The following is a 19,860-nucleotide window of genomic DNA, read 5'->3' on the forward strand; positions in this document are numbered from 1 at the left end:
ACCATGACATGTTTCATCATTTAATGGACAGAACACAGAACCATGACATGTTTCATCCTTTAATGGACAGAACACAGAACCATGACATGTTTCATCCTTTAATGGACAGAACACAGAACCATGACATGTTTCATCATTTAATGGACAGAACCATGACATGTTTCATCCTTTAATGGACAGAACCATGACATGTTTCATCCTTTAATGGACAGAACCATGACATGTTTCATCCTTTAATGGACAGAACACAGAACCATGACATGTTTCATCATTTAATGGACAGAACACAGAACCATGACATGTTTCATCCTTTAATGGACAGAACCATGACATGTTTCATCATTCAATGGACATAACCATGACATGTTTCATCATTTAATGGACAGAATCATGACATGTTTCATCATTTAATGGACAGAATCATGACATGTTTCATCCTTTAATGGACAGAACCATGACATGTTTCATCCTTTAATGGACAGAACCATGACATGTTTCATCCTTTAATGGACAGAACACAGAACCATGACATGTTTCATCATTTAATGGACATAACCATGACATGTTTCATCATTTAATGGACAGAATCATGACATGTTTCATCATTTAATGGACAGAACCATGACATGTTTCATCCTTTAATGGACAGAACACAGAACCATGACATGTTTCATCATTTAATGGACAGAACCATGACATGTTTCATCCTTTAATGGACAGAACCATGACATGTTTCATCATTCAATGGACATAACTATGACATGTTTCATCATTTAATGGACAGAATCATGACATGTTTCATCCTTTAATGGACAGAACCATGACATGTTTCATCCTTTAATGGACAGAACACAGAACCATGACATGTTTCATCATTTAATGGACAGAACCATGACATGTTTCATCATTTAATGGACAGAATCATGACATGTTTCATCATTTAATGGACAGAATCATGACATGTTTCATCATTTAATGGACAGAATCATGACATGTTTCATCATTTAATGGACATAACCATGACATGTTTCATCATTTAATGGACAGAATCATGACATGTTTCATCATTTAATGGACAGAACCATGACATGTTTCATCATTTAATGGACAGAATCATGACATGTTTCATCATTTAATGGACAGAACCATGACATGTTTCATCATTTAATGGACAGAACCATGACATGTTTCATCATTTAATGGACAGAACACAGAACCATGACATGTTTCATCATTTAATGGACAGAACGATAATCTTCTTATAAAAGTTTTAAACCGCCACATTTTCAAAGCTCTCGTTAAAGTTCGTCCGGTATCTAATAAACAAAAGTTCATTTTCACGTGAAGATTGTTTACAAAACAAAATGTTTTTTGACCTTTTTTGAATGAAGTTTTGAATGAGCTTCAAGCTACAGAAGCCCTGAGGGTCAAATTAAAAAGAGTACGATCCAGATTGTTTTGCTCCTCTTCGTTTGTGACGTAAGAACATTTTTAAAATAATAATAATTCTATATTATTAATAATAATAAAATATGAATATTCTTTCTGGGTTTAGTTCTTAACTTTTGTTGTTGTGAAACTCCTTTTCGACCACAAGAGGCCGCCGTGCGTCTCTACCGCGTTATTATGGCAAGACCCGCCCCCTGTGCAGGATTCAAGCGCTACGATTGGCTCGCCGTTCACGCTGCAGTTATGGTGCTGTTCCCAACGTCGGTGGCTTTGCGTGTTTTATGTATTTTTATTTTAAACCTCTACTTCCAGCCCTTCTCTCTGCATTCAGACCATTTTTTTGGGGGACAAATTTTAAAACGTAGAATCAAATGTCGCTGAGGAAATATGATTTTAAGCTTAATTTCGGCTGCTTTTTATGACGGAAGCGTTCGTCACACGTGATGTGTTCAAGGACCGTGGGAAAGATGAACATCTGAAGGTAATGATGGTTCTTACAGCTTCTGTCTGATAAATGGTGTGTTTTGGCCGATTGTTTAAAGAAAACGTGTTTTCTGAGGGTTGAAACAGCCGTTAGAGCATGGAGCCTCTTGTGGCTGAAATTAGTATTACAACAACAACAAACACAAAAGGTCACGAGCACCGGATAGAATCATTAATAATTAGGATGAGACGGAGAAGACCCCCAGATGGCTTCAGAGCTTCTGTTAGTCAGCTTCGTCCTGAACGACGATTTGAATGAAGCTTTGTGCTGAAGAAGAGACGTTCAGGTCACGAACAAACATCTCATTTGCACATTAAAAATAAAAGTTCAGATTTTATTTACGGTGAAACTTTAAAGTTTTTGTAGCGATTCTGATGAAACTGGAGAGTCTGTTGTTGTTGTTTTGGTGTTTACGGCTGAAGGAGGACCCTCTGGACCCACGAGGATTCCTCTGGACCCTTGAGGGTCTCATGAGCCTCTGGGTCCTTGAGAGCCTCATGAGCCTCTGGATCCTCGAGGGTCTCGTGAGCCTCTGGACCCTCAGGACCCTTGAGGGTGTTGTGAGCCTCTGGACCCTCAGGACCCTTGAGGGTGTCATGAGCCTCTAGACCCTCAGGACCCTTGAGGGTGTCATGAGCCTCTAGACCCTCAGGACCCTTGAGGGTCTCACAAGCCTCTAGACCCTCAGGACCCTCGAGGGTCTCGTGAGCCTCTGGACCCTCAGGACCCTCGAGGGTCTCATGAGCCTCTGGACCCTCAGGACCCTTGAGGGTCTCATGAGCCTCTGGACCCTCAGGACCCTTGAGGGTCTCACGAGCCTCTGGACCCTCAGGACCCTTGAGGGTCTCACGAGCCTCTGGACCCTCAGGACCCTTGAGGGTCTTGTGAGCCTCAGCAGGGTCACGTTGTACATTTGTAGAAACCACATTTTATAACCGATGTGCTGAAGTCCTTTTGAGGTTCTTCAGACCTTCAGGACGACGGCTGTGAATAAAATCACTTCAACTCGTTGTTGTTGTTGTTGTTGTTTTGTTTTCTCTGTAAAAATCGTCCTCAGTTCTCTGAAACGTTCCTTTGGAGAAAAGTTTGTTCTTAACGTTCTCATAGTGGGTCCTGTTACACACATACACACATATACACACGTACACACACATAGATATACACACATACACACACACGTACACACATACACACACACACATATACACACGTATACACACATACACACACATACACACACGTATACACACATACACACACACACACGTATACACACACACACACATACACACACACATATACACACACACACACACACGTATACACACACACATGTATACACACATACACACACATAAACACACATATATATACACACACACACATATACACACACACACACACACACGTATACACACACACACGTATATACACATACACACAAACACACATACACACACACGTATATACACACACACACATATACACACACATATATATACACACACACACATATACACACATACACACACACAAACACACACACATATACACACATACACAAACACACACACGTATATACACATAAACACACATATACACACACATATATATACACACACATACACACACACACATATACACACACACATATACACGCATACACAAACACACACACGTATACACATACACACACATAAACACACGTATACACACATACACACACACATATACACACACACACACACGTATACACACATACACACACACACAAACACACACATAAACACACCTATACACACACATATATATACACACACATACACACACACACACACACACACGTATACACACATACACACACACACGTATACACACATACACACACATATACACACACATATATATACACACACATACACACACACACATACACACACACACATATACACACATACACAAACACACACACACGTATACACACAAACACACATACACACACACGTATATACACATACACACACACATAAACACACACTCATATCTGTGTAGATATCGGCCTCCACTAAACTTCGTTAACATACTCATGTTGTCATGGCGATGCTGCTAAATGATTGACAGCTGTGAACACATCCCTCCACCAGGGGGCAGCACTCGAATGAGGCTTCAGCTTATTTATTTATTTATTATTTTCAAACAGCAAAACAGAACAAATCAGGAAAAGGAACGTAAACAATAAGACAACAAAGATGTTCTTAAAACACATTTATCCTCAATAAAGACAAACAAATAAGAATAACATAAGTACAAATAAAATACAATATAATATACAATTTAAAAATAGAAGTTGAAGTAAAATAAATAGAAATAAAATAAATATACAATAAATACACATAAAATGATTATGAATAAAATAGAATACAATCATTTAAAAATAAAATACAATATAATAATAAAAGAAAAAAAGAAATTTAGAATAAAATAGAATAAATCAAAATAAATAAAACACATTGGGACAAATTTATAATTACAGGGAATGCTTACTGAGCAAATCAATCTACTCAATACAGGTTATTGTTGGTCATTCATAAACATGTACGAAGGGAACCACTCGTTTACAAGCTCCTCCCCTTTCAAGACATTGATCGTGGGGGAGAATTGATTTGATCAATTTATGGACGTTCATCTCACAACATGCATAAAACTTTATTCATACATTCACATTGAAAGACATCAAATGTCTCTACTGGAAGAGAAGACCAGAACGTCCTGATCAATGGTCCTGATCAATGGTCCTGATCAATGGTCCTGATCAATGGTCTGATCAATGGTCCTGATCAATGGGATCAGGATCAATGGTCCTGATCAATAGTCCTGATCAATGGTCCTGATCAATGGGATCAGGATCAATGGTCTGATCAATGGTCCTGATCAATGGTCCTGATCAATGGGATCAGGATCAATGGTCTGATCAATGGTCCTGATCAATGGTCCTGATCAATGGGATCAGGATCAATGGTCCTGATCAATGGGATCAGGATCAATGGTCCTGATCAATGGGATCAGGATCAATGGTCCTGATCAATGGTCTGATCAATGGTCCTGATCAATGGTCCTGATCAATGGGATCAGGATCAATGGTCCTGATCAATGGTCCTGATCAATGGTCCTGATCAATGGGATCAGGATCAATGGTCTGATCAATGGTCCTGATCAATGGTCCTGATCAATGGGATCAGGATCAATGGTCCTGATCAATGGTCCTGATCAATGGTCCTGATCAATGGTCCTGATCAATGGGATCAGGATCAATGGTCCTGATCAATGGTCTGATCAATGGTCCTGATCAATGGTCCTGATCAATGGTCCTGATCAATGGGATCAGGATCAATGGTCCTGATCAATGGTCCTGATCAATGGGATCAGGATCAATGGGATCAGGACCATGTTTGAGGTCACACACAGTCCACACCAGTGAGGTCACCAGCAGCCATGTTGTCATAATGTAATTTCATCACAATTAAGTCGTTGATTCATCTTTGCTGGAAGTAAACGACCTTCTAACTGTTGTCTATAGAGGACCTGTAGTCCTCTTCCTCTTCATCATCTTCCTCCCCCTCCTCTTCCTCCTCCTCCTCTTCATTATCTTCCTCCCCCTCCTCTTCATCCTCCTCCTCTTCATTATCTTCCTACCCCTCCTCTTCCTACTCTTTCTCTTCTTCCTACTCCTCATCCTCCTCCTCCTCTTCCTACTCTTCCTCATCCTCCTCTTCCTACTCCTCCTCTTCCTCATCCTCCTCTTCCTACTCTTCCTCCTCCTCTTCCTCATCTTCCTACTCCTCCTCTTCCTCATCCTCCTCTTCCTCATCCTACTCTTCCTCATCCTACTCCTCCTCTTCCTACTCCTCAACCTCCTCTTCCTCCTCTTCCTACTCCTCCTCTTCCTCATCCTACTCTTCCTCTTCCTCCTCATCCTCTTCCTACTCTTCCTACTCCTCCTCAACCTCCTCTTCCTCCTCTTCCTCTTCCTCCTCTTCCTCCTCTTCCTACTCCTCCTCATCCTACTCTTCCTACTCCTCCTCATCCTCTTCATCCTCATCTTCCTCCTCCTCCTCTTCCTCCTCCACGTGCAGCATCACAACAAAATGATTCATTTTGCGTGACTTCATACTTAATAAAATAAAAGCGTACTTCTTTGACCACGATACATGATCGGAAACAAAACACAGGTTTCAATGTGACTTGTCCCGGAAGTGGTTTTATTCTGAAACGCTCCACCGGAAGCTAGTGCGCAGTTCACCGCCCCGGCTTGACGGGTGTTTAAATGGGACCGTGAACGTCACACCAGCTCACATCGAGTCCGCCCGCCGGAAGGAGCGCACGTCGAGTCGAAGGGTCTGATCGATTAATCGGCTCATCGGGAGGAAATCGGCTCCGCGAGACAAGAAGCGGTGAGTTCACACGTGACTGATGCGTGTTCCTGGAGTCATGACGTAATTACAAGAAAACAATGACATTAAATGGGAACACGTAAATTACTTTACGAGGTTTTCTGTGTTTTTAGGTTTAAAGTGTCATTATTTTTTTTGTAGTTTAATATTTATATAAATATATATTCTTTCATATAAATATATATATTATAAATATATATTTTATGTATATAAATATTTTGATATATGAAGAAAATCAGTTACAACAATGTTTCTTCAGAAGTATAGTTTATGTATATTTAAATATGTATTTATTTAAATATATGTAAATATTTATATAAATATATATTTTATCATATAAATATATTGTATATATATATATATAAATATTTTGATATATGAAGAAAATCAGTTACAGAAATGTTTCTTCAGAAATATAGTTTATATATATTTAAATATTTATATAAATATATATTTTATCATATAAATATATATATTATAAATATATATTTTATATATATAAATATTTAGATATATGAAGAATATCAGTTACAGAAATGTTTCTTCAGAAGTAACATAAATATTCTGTATGTTTGAGGTCTATTACTTAACAGGATAAATATGCTTATTAAAAGCTGTGTATTTTTCTAATAATAATCTAAATGTAGACATCCTTATTAAGTGTTTGTACCCTCCTGTGACCTTTGGAGTAAATTTGACAGCATTCAATGTTTAACATCTCTAAATATATGATTGACATAATTTCTTTTGCTTCATATTTCATGACTTCCTAATTTAACGTGGACAACTGGGTAACCATAAAATGAACATGATGATATATTCATTTAGTAAATTATGGTCATTTAGAGTCAAACAGACCATAAAGCAGGGGATGCTTTAGGGGCGGGGCTACCAGGTGATTGACAGGTGTCTACCACGTGGGAGTCGTCCGTGTTTTTATCTCACAACTTTAACTCTTTCAGTGCGTTTTAGGTTAATAAAAGATAATTGTGTCCATCTGGCCCTTCATGTGCATCACTGAGGCACTTGGTCTATTTGTGGACCACCTCGTGGGGATCGGTCCTCCGGCTCTGGCTGTTTACTGCACCGGCCTGCAGGTTCAGAGCGGGTCGGGGGGGGGGGGGGGGAGCGCTGGACTGACCTGCATACTGTGGACCTGGGGGTTCTGTTCAGTCAAAGCAGAACCTTTTGTTTTAGTGCATACAATATTATTTTCTTCATCCGTTAATCTCCAACATGTTTACTTGTTCCCGTATTGATTCATTAATGTGGTCGATCGGAGGAAGAAGCATTTAGAGAACGTCACCTTAAGCTCAAGGAAATCTCTCATTTTACACCCAAAACGATGAATTCATTAGTCGAGAATCCATCCATCCATTTTCAATACCGCTTATCCTCATTAGGGTCGCGGGGCGCTGGAGCCTATCCCAGCTGACATAGGGCGAAGGCAGGGGACACCCTGGACAGGCCGCCAGTCCATCGAGGGCACATGTAGGGACATACAACCATTCACTCTCACATTCACACCTAGTCGAGAATCATTCAGGAAAACTCAGCGGTAGCTATTTTTCATTAATTATTAAATACTCTTTTATATCATCATGAATTAAATATTTATAAATGTTGATTGGACAAATCAAGCAGCCGGATGGGGATTTTCTTTTTTTTACCTCCAGGATTTGTTTGAAGGCTTTTAGAGGCAGAAGAGGTGAAAGAATCCAATAATCCACAAGAAAGGGACATAAATGGATAAAATGTGTGTCGTAGATTTCTTTCTTTAATGGCGTGGCGACCCGTCGGGTTTCCAATGAGGAGTTTATGATAGAGTCAATCTGTTGAAAAGGAAGAAGGTCGTTTCTCTTATTAAATTAAGGGGCCTTGAATACAACCTATTCTCCTCAGACACACAGAGCTCTCTCAGAGGGTTCTCGTTTTAACCGGATTAAATTCACTCAAAGTGAATTAAAAAGCAGCTGGTCGGACCACCGCAGAGCGACCCCCGACCTCTGACCCCCGACTCTGCTCCTTCACAGCGAGACAGGCTTTTCCTTTTCTTCGTGGAGTTCCTGTCTTCACAATGACGCTTCTGTTGCCGACATGTGCGCACATATCTACGATGAGGTCGACCTGTACAGAGTCTAAATGAAGTCTTCAAAACAGCGTGATGTTCACTTATTGTAGTCTGAATGTGCATTTCTTTCCACGTTCATCTTTTTGGAGGTTTAAGTTTGACCTCAAAAGAGCTTGCACCTGAACGCATCGCGAGAACTCAAAAAGCAGTCGACTAATTGCAGTAGATACGTCATATTTTTTGATACACAGCTGATGCACTTTTGGCCATATTTATTTGGCCATTCTTTCTTTCCAAAACACTGAATGTGTTGATGCAGACGTTAAAGAGCCCGGAAGGTTGAACACTTCTCATTTCAAACTCATATAGAACCTTTGAGATATATATATATATATATATATATATATATATATAAAACAATAAAAAAAAAATATTATTATATTATTCTAAAATAAAAAATTGACAAATTAAAAGATGTTTTTAATGTTATTTGTATTTATTGTACTCTTACAACAGTAAAAAAAAAAGAAAAAAAGAATTCAGTTACTAAAGCCAAGCTTTTATTCACCAAACATCACTCCCATAATGTTTAATCATAATTATATAGAGATCATTTATTGATATATATATATATATATTAGATTATGAAGGTCTGAGTCGTGTGCTTCTGTGTGGAAAGACTTCATCTAGAGCACCCTGTTCCTCAAAGGTTCTGCCCTTTACCCACAGTACCCTGTTCCTCAAAGGTTCTGCCCTTTACCCACAGTACCCTGTTCCTCAAAGGTTCTGCCCTTTACCCACAGTACCCTGTTCCTCAAAGGTTCTGCCCTTTACCCACAGTACCCTGTTCCTCAAAGGTTCTGCCCTTTACCCACAGTACCCTGTTCCTCAAAGGTTCTGCCCTTTACCCACAGTACCCTGTTCCTCAAAGGTTCTGCCCTTTAGCCACAGTACCCTGTTCCTCAAAGGTTCTGCCCTTTACCCACAGTACCCTGTTCCTCAAAGGTTCTGCCCTTTACCCACAGTACCCTGTTCCTCAAAGGTTCTGCCCTTTAGCCACAGTACCCTGTTCCTCAAAGGTTCTGCCCTTTACCCACAGTACCCTGTTCCTCAAAGGTTCTGCCCTTTACCCACAGTACCCTGCTCCTCAAAGGTTCTGCCCTTTAGCCACAGTACCCTGCTCCTCAAAGGTTCTTCCCTTTGAGGAGCAGGGTGACTCCTCTGGTTGTATAGAAGTCTATTCTTCATGTGTTAAAGCTGCATTCTCTCTCCTGACCACCAGGGGGCGACTCCTCTGGTTGTATAGAAGTCTACGCTTCATGTGTTAAAGCTGCATTCTCTCTCCTGACCACCAGGGGGCGACTCCTCTGGTTGTATAGAAGTCTATGCTTCATGTGTTAAAGCTGCATTCTCTCTCCTGACCACCAGGGGGCGACTCCTCTGGTTGTATAGAAGTCTATGCTTCATGTGTTAAAGCTGCATTCTCTCTCCTGACCACCAGGGGGCGACTCCTCTGGTTGTATAGAAGTCTACGCTTCATGTGTTAAAGCTGCATTCTCTCTCCTGACCACCAGGGGGTGACTCCTCTGGTTGTATAGAAGTCTATGCTTCATGTGTTAAAGCTGCATTCTCTCTCCTGACCACCAGGGGGCGACTCCTCTGGTTGTATAGAAGTCTATGCTTCATGTGTTAAAGCTGCATTCTCTCTACTGACCACCAGGGGTGACTCCTCTGGTTGTATAGAAGTCCATGCTTCATGTGTTATTGCGCAGTAGTTCTGAAGTGTTGGAGCTTCTTCTTCTATGAGTTTTTCTGCAGTAGATGGAGCAGAATAATGTTCTGCTGTGGACGTGTTTTAGACACTAAAATAATCAAAGTGAACTCTATATTTAGAATATGTTTCTCCTCTTTAAACACACAAGACTTCATTGTGAGAGGTCAAATCACGTCCGGTAGAGGTAGAAGGATGCATGGGTATGAAATACTAAGTCAGAGGAAGTCAAAGTGCCTCAGTTCTCACGATTAATACAATAAGCTGTCGTTACCTTATGGTTTCAGGACGTCCTCCGTCAGCATTAATAATCGCTCTGAACCAACGAAGCCGGAGCAGAACTCGTGTTCGCCGATCGAGTATTTTTAGGAACGTGTTGAATATTTAATAGTTTCCGGAGACAACTTGTCCGAATGTGCTCAGTCAGCATCTCTGTCACAAGAGAACGTCCACTGAACACCTGCGTGACTCAACTTTGTTTTTTATCACAACGATAATGCAATTTAATTAATTTATTCCTAATTACGTTTAATTTACAAGAATCCTTTGAACAAGATGTGTCTCTTATTTGTGTCTTTATCGTATTTTACTCTTCTGCAGATGTAACGATAGAACTCTGAGACCATGATTTACCAATTAATAATCAATAACTTTGAGGTCAAAACCCCACCAGACGAATGCCGTAATGCTCCGAATAGAAGATGACCTAAAGACACAACAAATACCTTTTGTTTGTTTGTTTGTTTGTTTGTTCAGAAGAGTTCTCACCCTGGAAACCTTTTCCTCCAGTTGTTTCTCATCCAAATCAAGTCGATTATCCTTCATTTCATTTGCTAAAGTTTATTTCTAACTGGAAAGGACGACTTAAAGTCAACTATTTAATCTGCAGTCAACAAACCAGCTCCCGGCTGCTGATTACATGTTGCTGAAGTACTTTATTTATTAATTAATGTGTTTTGTGTTCAATATCATCGAGGTACGGATCGATTAGTTATTAAATATCTTAAAATAAAATGTACGAATCTTAAGTCGCTTTATTTCTTAAATCTGAATCCTCAATATAATAATTTCTAGATGAGTGCTTTTTAAAATGATTTAGTAAGGAGAAATAAAAGGACATTTTCTTTCCTTTGACTGATTAAAAGGTTAAACAGCGTCTCAAACCATGTCAATTATGATTGATGACATCATGATTACTGGTAATTGACAGCTGTTGGTTTTGGTTTAATCAAGTCGCCGGTTTCTGCCTCCATCGGTTGTGTGATTACAGTAAACGTGTAACCATGTTGTTGTGTACACTTGTTGTTGTTTGCTCTTCACGATTGCAGATCTTTTTCTGCGTAGTTTGATCACAAGGCGTGTGTCGTATATCTTTTATTTGCTCCTTGATTCAAAATGATTTAAAAAAATTCACATCAAATAAAACGAGAGACGATGTTCGATGGGATCAGAATTACAGTTTTTAAAAGCCCCCCCCCCCCCCCCTGTTAGTTTGAACTGGTAAACACCATCAGGACCAGAGGACACAGTTGGTCCTCTTCACACCCGACGGCTCCAACGGGGACCGGCTGTCCTCACAACACATGAAAAACAAACTGTCACTCCGTTCTGCTCCTCGGGTTTCTCTGCTCGCATTCAACGTCTTCCTTCATGCAACACACAGCATGCGACATGCAACACACAGCATGCAACATGCAACACACAGCATGTGACATGCAACACACAGCATGCGACATGCAACACACAGCATGCAACATGCAACACACAGCATGCAACACACAGCATGCAATATGCAACACACAGCATGCAACACACAGCATGCAATATGCAACACACAGCATGCAACACACAGCATGCGATATGCAACACACAGCATGCAACATGCAACACACAGCATGCGATATGCAACACACAGCATGCAACACACAGCATGCGATATGCAACACACAACATGCAACACACAGCATGCAACATGCAACACACAGCATGCAACACACAGCATGCGATATGCAACACACAACATGCAACACACAGCATGCGATATGCAACACACAACATGCAACACACAGCATGCGACATGCAACACACAGCATGCAACATGCAACACACAGCATGCAACATGCAACACACAGCATGCAACACACAGCATGCGATATGCAACACACAACATGCAACACACAGCATGCAACATGCAACACACAGCATGCAACACACAGCATGCGACATGCAACACACAGCATGCAACATGCAACACACAGCATGCAACATGCAACACACAGCATGCAACACACAGCATGCGATATGCAACACACAGCATGCAACACACAGCATGCGATATGCAACACACAACATGCAACACACAGCATGCGACATGCAACACACAGCATGCAACATGCAACACACAGCATGCAACATGCAACACACAACATGCAGCATGTGATATGCAACATGCACCAAGTGAACGCAACACACACTATGTCACATGCAACACGCAACATGCAACAAACAACACACAACATGCAACACACATTTATTCATGTTAGAAGATTCATGAGTCTAATTTCTTAGTTAGTGAGTGTTCAGAAAATTCACTTTTTAACATTGAAACTTTAAAAAGTTTGTTATTAAATTAAATTGTGTGTGTGTGTGTGTGCAGGGGGAGGCTCCAGCCATGGAGGGGGACTGCCTCAGCTGTATGAAGTACCTCATGTTCATCTTCAACTTCTTCATCTTCGTGAGTTTCTTCTTCTGTGGTTTCAGACATCAAAGGAGACCAGAAAGTCATTCATAACATTATACCAGAACACATTAAATGAACATACATATGTTTTATTTAAATCAAAAATACAAACTATAAGCTTTATGAAACCTTTCATTCTCCTGTGAATGTTTTTTGTTTTTATATTCCCAAAAGCCAAGGGTAAACACTTATTAATAAATAATAATAAAAATAACATGTAAAAACAAATGAAAAGAGGAAGCCGTCGCTCCTCTTCCTCAAACACCTGGAATAGACTCCTCCCCCTCTTTCTCCCAGCTGGGCGGGTCCTTCCTGCTGGGCGTCGGCCTCTGGGTGCTGTTGGACCCAATGGGCTTCAGGGAGATGGTGGCGGCCCACGCGGTGCTGTTCACGGGGGTCTACGTCCTGCTGGTCTACGTCCTGCTGGCCTCCGGCGGCGTGCTGTTCCTGCTGGGCTTCCTGGGCTGCTGCGGAGCCGTCCGGGAGAACAAGGCCCTGCTGCTCCTGGTGAGTCACGGGTACTGGTTTTACTGGGAGAACAAGGACCAGGACCCCACTGAGGTCTATAGAGGACCAGGACCCCACTGAGGTCTATAGAGAACCAGGACCCCACTGAGGTCTATAGAGGACCAGGACCCCACTGAGGTCTATAGAGGACCAGGACCCCACTGAGGTCTATAGAGGACCAGGACTACACTGAGGTCTATAGAGGACCAGGACTACACTGAGGTATATAGAGGACCAGGATTACACTGAGGTCTATAGCGGACCAGGACTAAACTGAGATCTATAGAGGACCAGGACCCCACTGTGGTCTATAGAGGACCAGGACTACACTGGGGTATATAGAGGACCAGGACTAAACTGAGATCTATAGAGGACCAGGACCCCACTGTGGTCTATAGAGGACCAGGACTACACTGAGGTCTATAGAGGACCAGGACTAAACTGAGATATATAGAGGACCAGGACTACACTGAGGTATATAGAGGACCAGGAATACACTGAGGTCTATAGCGGACCAGGACTACACTGAGGTCTATAGCGGACCAGGACTACACTGAGGTCTATAGCGGACCAGGACTACACTGAGGTATATAGAGGACCAGGAATACACTGAGGTCTATAGCGGACCAGGACTACACTGAGGTCTATAGCGGACCAGGACTACACTGAGGTCTATAGCGGACCAGGACTACACTGAGGTCTATAGCGGACCAGGACTACACTGAGGTATATTAGCGCTCATTGTTCCATAAGTTCCCTGATGGACATGCTTCTCTCTTCTGGTCTCTCCTGGTCTCAGTTCTTCATGCTTCTCTCTTCTGGTCTCTCCTGGTCTCAGTTCTTCATGCTTCTCTCTCCTGGTCTCTCCTGGTCTCAGTTCTTCATGCTTCTCTCTTCTGGTCTCTCCTGGTCTCAGTTCTTCATGCTTCTCTCTTCTGGTCTCTCCTGGTCTCAGTTCTTCATGCTTCTCTCTTCTGGTCTCTCCTGGTCTCAGTTCTTCATGCTTCTCTCTTCTGGTCTCTCCTGGTCTCAGTTCTTCATGCTTCTCTCTTCTGGTCTCTCCTGGTCTCAGTTCTTCATGCTTCTCTCTTCTGGTCTCTCCTGGTCTCAGTTCTTCATGCTTCTCTCTCCTGGTCTCAGTTCTTCATGCTTCTTTCTCCTGGTCTCTCCTGGTCTCAGTTCTTCATGCTTCTTTCTCCTGGTCTCTCCTGGTCTCAGTTCTTCATGCTTCTCTCTTCTGGTCTCTCCTGGTCTCAGTTCTTCATGCTTCTCTTCTGGTCTCTCCTGGTCTCAGTTCTTCATGCTTCTCTCTTCTGGTCTCTCCTGGTCTCAGTTCTTCATGCTTCTCTCTCCTGGTCTCTCCTGGTCTCAGTTCTTCATGCTTCTCTCTCCTGGTCTCTCCTGGTCTCAGTTCTTCATGCTTCTCTCTCCTGGTCTCTCCTGGTCTCAGTTCTTCATGCTTCTCTCTCCTGGTCTCTCCTGGTCTCAGTTCTTCATGCTTCTCTCTCCTGGTCTCTCCTGGTCTCAGTTCTTTATGCTTCTCTCTCCTGGTCTCAGTTCTTCATGCTTCTCTCTTCTGGTCTCTCCTGGTCTCAGTTCTTCATGCTTCTCTCTCCTGGTCTCAGTTCTTCATGCTTCTCTCTCCTGGTCTCAGTTCTTCATGCTTCTCTCTTCTGGTCTCTCCTGGTCTCAGTTCTTCATGCTTCTCTCTCCTGGTCTCTCCTGGTCTCAGTTCTTCATGCTTCTCTCTCCTGGTCTCTCCTGGTCTCAGTTCTTCATGCTTCTCTCTCCTGGTCTCTCCTGGTCTCAGTTCTTCATGCTTCTCTCTTCTGGTCTCTCCTGGTCTCAGTTATTCATGCTTCTCTCTTCTGGTCTCTCCTGGTCTCAGTTCTTCATGCTTCTCTCTTCTGGTCTCTCCTGGTCTCAGTTCTTCATGCTTCTCTCTTCTGGTCTCTCCTGGTCTCAGTTCTTCATGCTTCTCTCTCCTGGTCTCAGTTCTTCATGCTTCTCTCTCCTGGTCTCTCCTGGTCTCAGTTCTTCATGCTTCTCTCTTCTGGTCTCTCCTGGTCTCAGTTCTTCATGCTCATCCTCTTCATCTTCCTGGCCGAGCTGGCGGCTGCAGTCCTGGCGTTCCTCTTCAGGGAGCATGTGAGTGAATCAGTGCAGAGGTCAAAGGTCGTGCTGTGGCCAGATGCTCATCCATGTCCATCACAGGAGTGAGCAACACTCTTTTTATTTTTTATTTTTTTGGATTCTTATTTAAATTTTGTTTAACATTTAAAAAATATATATATTTTTTTTAATTTAATTATGAATTATATATCATTTCATTTTAATCTGGCTTTGCTTGCTTTTTTGTGTCCTCAATTAAATATATTGACATAATTCTTAATTGAAGTTCAATTTTATTTATTGAAAAATAATTAGTTGAAGTTGCCTCTCAATATTTGTAAAATCGTCCATCAAGTTGCATCATGGGTATGAAAGCAATAGAAAAACAATAGTTTGAGTTTTCATGCAAGTAATTCCTGTTGTACAAATGCAAATATAAAGTTATTTGAAATGACACAGATGTCATGTGATCAGAAGTACAATAGATGTCATGTGACCAGAAGAACAATAGATGTCATGTGATCAGAAGTACAATAGATGTCATGTGACCAGAAGTACAACAGATGTCATGTGACTAGAAGTACAATAGATGTCATGTGATCAGAAGTACAATATATGTCATGTGACCAGAAGTACAATAGATGTCATGTGACCAGAAGAACAATAGATGTCATGTAACCAGAAGTACAATAGATGTCATGTGACTAGAAGTACAATAGATGTCATGTGATCAGAAGTACAATATATGTCATGTGACCAGAAGTACAATAGGTGTCATGTGACCAGAAGAACAATAGATGTCATGTAACCAGAAGTACAATAGATGTCATGTGACCAGAAGTACAATATATGTCATGTGACCAGAAGAACAATAGATGTCATGTGACCAGAAGTACAATAGATGTCATGTGACCAGAAGTACAACAGATGGATGTAGTAGAATAATAATGATATTAAAAGATGTAACAGCAATGTAACTAATGATAATAGCAGTAGAGTCGGGCAGGACCAGGGTCCAGATAAAACCAGGACCAGGGTCCAGATAAAACCAGGACCACGGTCCAGATAAAACCAGGACCAGGGTCCAGATAAAGCTTCAATAATTACGGTTTGGGTGAAAAATCTGTTATTTGGCACCTGGTTATGATGGTACACCGGATGTGAGAGAGTTGAGAACCAAAGACTGATCTGCTTCTGTGGTTCTGTGCCTTTGTGGTTCTGTGGTTCTGTGCCTTTGTGGTTCTGTGCTTATGTGGTTCTGTGCTTCTGTGCCTTTGTGCTTTTGTGGTTCTGTGCCTTTGTGGTTCTGTGCTTCTGTGGTTCTGTGCCTTTGTGGTTCTGTGCTTCTGTGGTTCTGTGCTTCTGTGCTTCTGTGGTTCTGTGCTTCTGTGCTTCTGTGCCTCTGTGGTTCTGTGCCTCTGTGCCTCTGTGGTTCCCGTTTCACTGAACCGTCTCCGTGTCTCCGTCCAGCTGACCAGAGAGTATTTCATCCGGGAGCTGAAGCGTCACTACCGCGGTCACAACGACAGCGACGTCTTCACGTCCACCTGGAACGCCATCATGACCACGGTGAAGACGCCTCCTTGAGGAGCGCTGTGCAAGTCCTCCCCCCTCCGTGTCCGCAAATGCCCCCCCCTGTGTCCTCAACATGCCCCCCCCTGTGTCCTCAACATGCCCCCTCCGTGTCCTCAACATGCCCCCCCCTGTGTCCTCAACATGCCCCCCCCCTGTGTCCTCAACATGCCCCCTCCGTGTCCTCAACATGCCCCCTCCGTGTCCTCAACATGCCCCCCCCTGTGTCCTCAACATGCCCCCCCCTGTGTCCTCAACATGCCCCCCCGTGTCCTCAACATGCCCCCCCGTGTCCTCAACATGCCCCCTCCGTGTCCTCAACATGCCCCCCCCGTGTCCTCAACATGCCCCCCCCCCCCGTGTCCTCAACATGCCCCCCCCTGTGTCCTCAACATGCCCCCCCGTATCCTCAACATGCCCCCTCCGTGTCCTCAACATGCCCCCCCATGTGTCCTCAACATGCCCCCCCCTGTGTCCTCAACATGCCCCCCCGTGTCCTCAACATGCCCCCCCGTGTCCTCAACATGCCCCCCCCGTGTCCTCAACATGCCCCCCCCGTGTCCTCAACATGCCCCCCCCCCCCCCCCCGTGTCCTCAACATGCCCCCCCCCCCTGTCCCCTTGCAGTTTGACTGCTGTGGCGTCGGCGGCCCCGAGGACTTCGAGGAGAGCCTCTCCAGGCTGGTCCCTGAGGCCTGCTGCCAGGGGGGGGGCCCGGAGCCGTGTGTGAGCGGCAGCAGGGTCTTCAGACACAAGGTCAGTAGACACGCACATGCACACGCACACGCGCACACACACACACACGGCAGCTCCTGAAGGTACGACTGTAATATAAACAAATGCACATTTCCATGTCATCATTTATTTATTTGGTGAAATAAACGTTAAAGTCAGATTCCAATCTTTACTTAATAATTAATGTACTGTGTAAAATTTTTATTAAAATTATGAATTAGACAGAATCTCCAAATATCAGAGCCACATTTATTTTCTTAAATAATAAGTTAATAAGTAAAAAAAACATTTAAATTAAAAATAAAACAAAATAAAAGTCACACACTAAATATAAATAAAAGTTGTACTATGCCGTCTATTGATTCATAATTAAGTCATTTCTAAGTTAAAAATGATTGTGTTGGATTCCCTCAGGGCTGCTACTCCGCGGTGGTCGACTACTTTGAGATGTACATCTACAGCGCGGGCGCTCTGGCCATCGTGGTGCTGACCATCGAAGTACGTCCTGTTTCCTCTCCTTCAAAATAAAATACTGACTCGAGTGTTTAGTAGATACTTGACAAGTATGTTGATTTTAATGATGTTTTACACGTCTAGAAAACATGTAAACCGAGGTTGAACACGGCAACGTAGTGATGTAGTAAATGTATTTTACTGAAGACACTTGGAGACGAGTGGTCAAGATGAGAACACCAGGACGTACGTCCCCGGTCAACGAGAGGCTGACCCTGAATCAGTGCTTATCGTGTTCTTCTACAAGCCAAAGAAAGATAAAGAGGTGAAAATACTCTAAATATAGATTTAGATTATTTTAGTGTGTAGAACATCACTTTGCTCCATCTACTGCAGTGAAACTCAAACACACTTCAGAACATCGGTACTGTCCCTTTAAATTGGCCAACCCGGTCTCAAACCCCTGGAAAAGAAGCCGCGGTGTTTCTCTATTATTGTAATTAATAGTAAATGTTTTATCAGCCGTACGTGATTGTTGTTGACATTTTGTAAACGTGTATCACCGGGATGTGCGATTGTATTAATTCCAGATTTGACGGTTGACTGTAGACGGGGACCACGTTTCAGGGCCCGTTGTGTTCTAGAACCATCTGAGCTCTGGTTCTGTCCGCAGCTCTTCGCCATGGTGTTCGCCATGTGTTTGTTCAGAGGCATCCAGTGACGGCCCAAGCTCCGCCTCCAGCTGCCGGAAGGAAACGTTGGAAAATATGAAATGTACAGTTTGTGAGTCTCATCGGTCTTGTGACATCATCGTGTACTTCACATGGGGGGGGGGGGGGGGGGGGGGGGGGGGGGGGGGGGGGGGGGGGGGGGGGGGGGATGTACTGCTTTGGGTACAATAGACAAACACAGGGAAGTAGTCTACGACCTGAAGTAGTCTACGACCTGAGGTTCTGCACAGGAAGTAGTTCACAACCCGAGGTTCTGCACAGGAAGTAGTATACGACCTGAGGTTCTGCACAGGAAGTAGTTCACAACCTGAGGTTCTGAAACAGGAACTAGTATACGACCTGAGGTTCTGCACAGGAAGTAGTTCACAACCTGAGGTTCTGAAACAGGAACTAGTATACGACCTGAGGTTCTGCACAGGAAGTAGTTCACAACCTGAGGTTCTGAAACAGGAACTAGTATACGACCTGAGGTTCTGCACAGGAAGTAGTTCACAACCCGAGGTTCTGCACAGGAAGTAGTTCAAAACCTGAGGTTCTGAAACAGGAAGTAGTATACAACCTGAGGTTCTGCACAGGAAGTAGTTCACAACTTGAGGTTCTGCACAGGAAAGATTTCACGACCTGAGGTTCTGCACAGGAAGTAGTTCACAACCTGAGGTTCTGCACAGGAAGTAGTTCACAACCTGAGGTTCTGCACAGGATGTAGTTCACAACCTGAGGTTCTGAAACAGGAAGTAGTTCACAACCTGAGGTTCTGCACAGGATGTAGTTCACAACCTGAGGTT

The 19,860-nt window shown here is 42.9% G+C and overlaps 1 protein-coding gene across 3 annotated transcripts; it reads left to right on the forward strand.

Annotated features, from left to right (window-relative positions):
• The first annotated feature begins 6,257 nt into the window (after positions 1-6,257).
• LOC117728860 (tetraspanin-18-like) lies at positions 6,258-19,163 on the forward strand. Of its 3 annotated transcripts, none has more exons than XM_034529787.1 (8): positions 6,258-6,384; positions 12,883-12,960; positions 13,264-13,473; positions 15,547-15,621; positions 17,056-17,154; positions 17,784-17,912; positions 18,306-18,389; positions 18,935-19,163. In XM_034529787.1, the coding sequence occupies exons 2-8, from the start codon at positions 12,898-12,900 to the stop codon at positions 18,938-18,940; spliced, it is 666 nt and encodes a 221-aa protein (XP_034385678.1). In that variant the 5' UTR covers positions 6,258-6,384; positions 12,883-12,897; the 3' UTR covers positions 18,941-19,163. The 3 variants fall into 3 exon arrangements, with proteins under 3 accessions (XP_034385678.1, XP_034385677.1, XP_034385679.1); XM_034529786.1 differs by having other exon boundaries at positions 19,018-19,163; XM_034529788.1 differs by lacking the exon at positions 15,547-15,621 and having other exon boundaries at positions 19,018-19,163.
• Positions 19,164-19,860: the final 697 nt, after the last annotated feature.

Source organism: Cyclopterus lumpus, chromosome 3, assembly GCF_009769545.1.
Source record: "Cyclopterus lumpus isolate fCycLum1 chromosome 3, fCycLum1.pri, whole genome shotgun sequence".
Lineage (NCBI taxonomy): Eukaryota > Metazoa > Chordata > Actinopteri > Perciformes > Cyclopteridae > Cyclopterus > Cyclopterus lumpus.